The 7,379-nt window shown below is 42.3% G+C and overlaps 1 protein-coding gene across 3 annotated transcripts in view; it reads right to left on the bottom strand.

The window, feature by feature from the left end:
* Nucleotides 1-1,247: 1,247 nt before the first annotated feature.
* The window catches only part of LOC106599529 (ephrin type-B receptor 1), a 334,841-nt gene continuing 328,709 nt past the window's right edge, over nt 1,248-7,379 (bottom strand). For all 3 annotated transcript variants that reach the window (XM_014190808.2, XM_014190811.2, XM_014190812.2), the window contains 2 exons: nt 5,283-6,942; nt 1,248-1,611 (listed from right to left, as the gene is read on the bottom strand). In XM_014190808.2, the coding sequence (XP_014046283.1) occupies nt 6,828-6,942 (115 nt within the window). In that variant the 3' untranslated portion in view covers nt 1,248-1,611; nt 5,283-6,827. The remainder of the gene's footprint in view (nt 1,612-5,282; nt 6,943-7,379) is intronic.

Below are 7,379 nucleotides of genomic sequence, written 5' to 3'. Positions count from 1 at the left end.
CTGTGGTTTGGGTTTATGTGACATTATATACTAGCTTGAAAAATGGGTGTCTGATTATTTCTGGCTGGGCACTCTGCTGACATAATCTAATGTTTTGCTTTCGCTGTAAAGCCTTTTTGAAATCGGACAGTGTGGTTAGATTAACGAGAGTCTTGTCTTTAAAATGGTGTAAAATAGTCATATGTTTGAGAAATTGAAGTAATAGCATTTCTAAGGTATTTGAATAACGCGCCACAGGATTCCAGTACTTTTATGCAGTATTTACCGTGAATGTGGTCTCCGTGAAACTGGGAACATTGCCTTTAAAACGTGCATTGTGGACAACGTGATCGAATTGAATCCATGCCTTAATGTCTTCAGGTTCACTGTTGTGACAGTTTAGAACCAAAGTAGAAAGTGGCTTGTATGTTGTGTTAGCTGGCACAACCCTCTTCAAGTTGTATAAAACAAAATCAATACACTTTTGCCAATACACTTTGGAATTCAATTATTGCTTCAATGCCTCATCATGTAACAGGCCGCTTTTACTCCCCCTTTCAATTTTTTTCTCCCTTTCCTGGCAAAATCATCGCACTTCTCTCTACTAATAACGAACAGGATGTTATCAATCAATTACCAACCAATATGAAGGAGCAGTGCAGTGAGTGTTGTCCCCATGCCTTATGAGTCACTTCATTAACCAGATAATTACTGTGGTACAACACATTCTCCTGTGTTGGAGCCCTACAGGCTTCAGTCTGCCAACACACACTACAGTGTGAGCGTGAGTAGGGAGAGCGGGAGAGGCTCATTTCAGCTAGTTTGTCTCAATATTGTCATTTTTCTTGGCAACGTTCAGTGTTGATTTCTTAGGAAGTTTCTGTGGATTTGGAGTGATGTCTCGTTTATTAGCAACTTGATGGCTTTTTACAGTGGTGCAATGGTGACAGGTGTGTGTGTGTGTGTGTGCGTGTGCGTGTGTGTGTGTGTGTGTGTGTGTGTGTGTGTGTGTGTGTGTGTGTGTGTGTGTGGTGTGTGGGCGAGTGACAGGAGTGACAAGAGCTGCTTATTTCGCCCCCAATATAATTGAAAAGCATTATTCACAAAAACATTATCCTTCAGCTTCTCTGCCTCATGCATTTCAGTGACAGCATGGCTCTGTTGCGTTATTGAATAATAACTTTGAACTATTTTGCTCTGTTCTCACAATAGAAGTGGAAAAAACTGGAATAATCATAATTGTTCACAGAGTCTGGGACTGCCGGTGATTTACTTGTTTTCCAAGGCGTTTATTGAGTGCATTTTTAGTACAATAGTTCTCAGAAAGTTACAGTTTACAAACTTGGACACATACTCCTCACAGTATACAAGTGGTAGCTATACAGATAGAGACACACAGGAAATCAAACACACACACAAACACATTTGGTTCCTTCGTCTTGTGTGTACCGTAAAGTGAGGTCATCTTCCCTGTCGTGCTGTCTTCATCCTTATTGGCTGTCCTGAGCAATGATGGGTCTGTTGTGTGTGTGTGTGTGTGTGTGTGTGTGTGTGTGTGTGTGTGTGTGTGTGTGTGTGTGTGTGTGTGTGTGTGTGTGTGTGTGTGTGTGTGTGTGTGTGTGTCCCCATCATCTGAAATACAAGAACACAGAGATAGAGGAATTAGCTGCTTGTGTTCATCTTTAAATGAAACAAATCAACACTTTCCAAAACATGGATTAGCCTTGACATGTCTGCAACAGCAATCATCAGAAAGAATGGACACACTCAGGCCCACTTTTCAGACAGAGACGGGACAAATCAAAACAGATGGCATTGTAAAATCTTATACCAAAGTATAAACTGGGTGGTTCGAGCCCTGAATGCTGATTGGCTGAAAGCCATGGTATATCAAACCATGGTATAACTTGTGTATGACAAAACATTGATTTTATTGCTCTAATTAAGTTGGTAACCAGTTTATAATAGCAATAAGGCACCTCGGGCAATAAGGCCCGGGGGTGTGGTATATTGCCAATATATGACGGCTAAGGGCTGTATCCAGGCACTCCGCGTTGTGTCGTGCGAAGAACAGCCCTTAGCCGTGGTATATTGTCCATATACCACACCCCCTGGGCCATATTACTTAAGTGATCCACACAACAGTCCTTTTACATTTATGAATAGATATGAAGTAAATCAGGCAACTTTTTTGTAAGAGGAGTGGATAGGACAATGACAGCAAATTCTGAAATGGCTTTTATAGAGAGAGCACTGATTGCTTTTTCATGTCACAATATTGAAGTGGAATGCTATTAGAGTCAGCATTTTACTAAGACAAACATTAGCAAATGGAAAAAATAGAAAAATGGAAAAATTATAGACTGCACTGTCATCTCATTCACACAGGCATGTTGCATGGCAAATACTTGATACGTGGTTGAATGGAAGCGTAGATAATTGATTGAAATGAGATCCTTGCATTAAGTAAATATACATAATTAATCAGAAGAATGAATGGTTATGTGTAGCGTACTCCGGGCTTGTGTGAATGATGTTGAAAGGAATTTGAACTGCTAGGTGTCAACCTAACGAGCTTAACGTATAGATTGTCACACAGGGTTTATTCAAACAACTCAGGTGGTCTTAGGTCTATATTATAGGCTGCACTACAACAATTATATATATATACAGGATATATTATATATCCAATATACCTTGCTTTAAAGAATAGTGTTACTGTTTTATAGTCTGCCAACTTCCTCTCTTCTCTCATTCCCTCTCGTTTTCCCTCACAGACACACACTGTCAGGTCCTGACCCACTCTCTCTTCATCAAGAACTGTGGTGGAGAAGCTGTGAGGGAGCCAATAGTGTGTTCTGTGTGTGTTTGTGTGTGTGCCTGTGTGTGTGTGCATCTATGTCTGTATCAGTCTGTGTGCGTGTGTGCATGTGTTCACGTGTATGCCTGGACCCAGCTCCATCCGTCTCTTTCCCTGCGGCTGATCAGACCCCTGCCAGACTTTGAGGCCCCAGCAGGTGGCCTGGTCCCATGTCAGCCTTGTGCACTGGAGCAGTGATCCAGATAGAGGTCATTTCTCAGTCCTAGCTCAAGCCAGTCAGGCCTGGTGATGCCCAGACCTAAACCCATACCCAGACCTGGACAGGTTCGTTACACCCCAGATAAATGAGCTGGAGCCTGGCCAAGACGAGGATCAAGTGAGGGGTGGAGAGATGAGACAGAGGGGAGAAGGAAAGGGTAAAGGGCTTGAGGATACTTAATAACCTGCTAATGGGCTGCCATCGATTTCTAATTTCAGATGACACGGTGGGTACCTTAGTCTTAGTCATGGATCCCCACTCCTCCTAAAAGAATAGCCCAACGCTGTCCGAGGCTGGTTAGTGGTAACAGCAGGTTAGGATATCTGTGTTTGGGGAAGCAGTAGTTTGTCATTACAAAACACCTGAGGATGCGGTTACAATGGATCGATGCAATAAGTTACAACGATGTTAAGGGATTTTGTGTTACAACTTTATACACGGGCCTAATCTGTAGATAATCAACTGCCTTTCCCCTCTGCTGTCACTGAAATCAACAGGGTTCTCAGACAAATGCACTGTAATTATTATGGCTATATGTGATTCATAAGTTATAATTCACCGCTACTGATTATAGCTGTATCTTTAACAGCGGTGAGTAGTTAATTTTACATTGAATTCCTGCTTTAATGAAGTGGATATTCCTGTGGATCAGCGTCTTCATATGGCTCCTTTATTTGATTGGTAATAAAACAAGCATTCACTTTTGCCGAGTCAGGTCAGGGTGTGGGGTGGGTATTCTATGTTTTGTATTTCTTTGTTTTGAGCTGAGTATGGTTCCTAATCAGAGGCAGCTGTCTATCATTGTCTCTGATTAGGAATCATACTTAGGCAGCCTTTTCCCACCTGTGTTTGTGGGTAGTTGTTTTCTGTTTTGTGTTTCTGTACCTGACAGAACTGTGCACTTTCATTTCCCTTTGTTATTTTTGTTCGAGTGTTTGTTTGATTAAAATAAATAATCATGAACACGTGCCACGCTGCATCTTGGTCACCTCTCTACGACGATCGTTACAGTCGCATTCATCAGAGCAGTTCAACCTATCATGAACCAGCAGGTTCCTACACCTTGCTGTCAGACATAGTTGAGATCCAGTGTGATTGGTTTAAGACCATCTTTGAGACTACACTACACCAATCACACTGCAATCACAGCCTGCTAGCATAGACAAGAGCTGGCCTAGTAGTACAATCAACCCTATGTAACCGTAAGACCTCTCACGTCAGCTTCGCCTCCTAGATGACCATCTTAAACATACTCAAAAGAATACTCTCTCTCAAACGCCATCAAAAAACATTCATGTCATCAGTAGCCTCCATCTTAAGAATAGACCTCTCCCACCAATTACAATAGACTGTGTTCCACATACAGACATTGGTGCAAATCCTAACAACCAGTGAAAATTTGACTTAAGTGGAAGTTTTCACCCCATTATGGACATATAAATAAATAGTGGCCAAAGTATGTGGAACGTAACTTACCTATACTTACAATGAACTTTGATTTCAGTGTACTATATTAATAGCTATAAAGCTAGCCACTTAAGGTAACAGGTGTGTGGTGGACTAATGTATGAGCAGAACTCCTTGGAGGCGCTACATCCTCTCCTCCTAACACCGAGGCTATCCATATGGTGACACTGTAGTGGTCTGGATAGATAAGTCAGTGGCTCAGCTCTAGCTGGCCATGGGGGACTGACTGTAGTGTGTGTGTGTGTGTATGTGGAGTGCCTCTGTAAGCTGTTTAAGTCTGTGTGTTCATCAGGACGGCATCAGGCATCTGTTGGCAAAGCCAGGCCCAGATGTTCGTTCTCTCTCTCACACACACACACACACACACACACACACACACACACACACACACACACACACACACACACACACACACACACACACACACACACACACACACACACACACACACACCTCTCCAATCTGAGATGTCTTGATTAGCTTATCGGCTATTCATAAAATGGCCGAATATGAAGTAAATGATGCCATTCTTCAGCCAGAATGCCTAGAGAATGTCTAGGAAAATCAAGGCGATGTTTTAAATGGCAATGATATGTAGTTATAATGAAATCCTGAACTTGACCCCAGCAACTCCATGATCGTCTTTCAGTTTATTTATTTCATTACCGTTACTGTTTCCCAATAAACCACATTTGTGAGGATGTATGATATTCATTGCCAATACAGTTACTATGAGGATCGATAGGAGATACATACCATAGACATTTGGCCAGATGAGATGAGACACTCTCCACTCTCCTTCCCATTCTGGACGGTTCCAATCCCTTCAACACAAACAACAAACGAAGAAATAAAGAAGAAACAACATAATCTGTACAAGTAAGTGCTCATCAGCAAGATACGGCATGGATACACTCACATTTAACATGGGCTCTCCAGAGAATGGACGTTTTGGTCACGTTTTTTTTATCCCTACAGTTGTTTTATACACATCTATAGAAACAGTAATTTGTACATGGTCCTTTGTACATTTATTTCCAGGTCAAAGTTCATTCAGGATTGTGACCCCTCAGCATTGTATGTGTCTATCTCCATTACAATTCAGTGCACAAAAACGTCATCTTTGCCAAAAATGCAAGCAGAGAGAGTTTTGTACATACATATTCATACACATCACCTTCAATATGAAGATTTATTCTGAAGATATATTCATATTTAGTTAGAGATATACATATTTTTATATATTCTCAGAATCTGGGCGAGGCCGTTTCACTAGTCCTTTGGCAAGGCCATCAGCCCAGACATCGACAGGTAGTGTTAAGGTGAAAAAATGGAAGAGAGGTCTGAGTTCCCTGCTTTTATGGTTAAAAACAAAACAAGATATCAACAAATGTCTCAAAAGCTCTCCTTTCCCGCCGGTTCAACTGTTGACCTTGATGAGATCTCCAAGATGTCAAAAGTTTTGAATGAAGAAAAAATACAAGGTGATAAATGGTCAAACCAAATCAACCATACACCACAGTATGCCTCTGTATCATTTTCTGTATGTGTGTATATTGATAATGTATAGTGAATTTGAATTGCTTTCTTCCTACGCGCATTTCATTCCGCTGCCCCTAGCCAGGCCAAGCATCCTTACTAGTCTTTGAAGAAGGCCTGGGTTCAAATGACATATCAGAGACCTTCTGATGACATGAACTTCCTCTTCAAAATGGCTTCTACTTGGTCCTCCTCTCCAGTCTACCATCATCCAGTAAAGATATACATCTGATAGTCCCAGACTCCATCCCCGTGTCAGCCTGTGGTGGTCTGGGGTTAGATTACAGCACAATACGATCATATTCTATATACCATGGGCTCCAGATGTGAAATTACACAGGCCTACACACTGATGATAATCCATGGATGATAGTATAGTCCATGGCCACAGATTAAGATGTGACAAAAGTATTTGAACCCATGGAACTCCAGACAATGGATAGTTCAGACTAGGATGATTATTTGTCCACTCCAGACTCCAGGACTGTAGAACTCGCAGATTAAGATTAGAAAAAACATTCTCTGAACCCACTGAACTCTGGATCATAACTCATTATAACTCAGATTAGTGGAAGGTGATAGTTAGTATTGGTCTGGACCCTGGTCTACTGCTATTATGATGTTCCATTAGATGAGGATGATAGTCTCGACCCTGGCGCGTCCCGACGAGTTGGGGGTCATTCGGTGAGGGGTGTAGTCCTTCCTGCTGTAGTCCCTGCCTGCCTGAATGCTGCCCGACCCATGGCACGGCGCCCCCTCCAGTCATGCCATGGTGGTGGGCGACTGGCACTGGCTCATCTGGACCCGCATGGAGGCAACGTTACTCAGGATCTTCTTCTGGTGGCCCGCCAGGGTCACACCTATCCTGAGGAGGTCTCTGGAAAGAGGGAGAGGGGGAGAGTGGAAGGGGGTGGGGAGAGAGAAAGAGAGAGAGAGAAAGAGAGAGTGAGAGAGAGAGAGAGAGAGGAAGCGAAAGCAAGACAGGACATATGTCAATACTAAGATGTGTATTAAGTACTGTATCTGCAATGCCTCAACTGTGTGTACTGAAGAAGCAAGTACATAAACAGACATTCATTTGGTGTCTAATACATTTACACAGATAACCAAAGCCCGAGGTCATGTCAGGACTGTTAGCCACTGGCTGTGAAGAAGAAAACAACAAACCCAATGTGTCTTCCTCTCAGTGATCTGGCCTTGGCTCTCTTTGATGATTAAAATCATGATACTACATTTCAGAAACAACATTATGAAGCCAGAAAGATGTACAAAACATCAAATGCACAGATAGCGGTGTTTCTTAGGGCCAATATT

The sequence above is a fragment of the Salmo salar genome, chromosome ssa03, assembly GCF_905237065.1.
Source record: "Salmo salar chromosome ssa03, Ssal_v3.1, whole genome shotgun sequence".
Taxonomy (NCBI): Eukaryota; Metazoa; Chordata; class Actinopteri; order Salmoniformes; family Salmonidae; genus Salmo; species Salmo salar.
The sequence above is the reverse complement of the archived record's forward strand: the minus strand, read 5'-3'. Positions and strand labels throughout refer to the sequence as shown.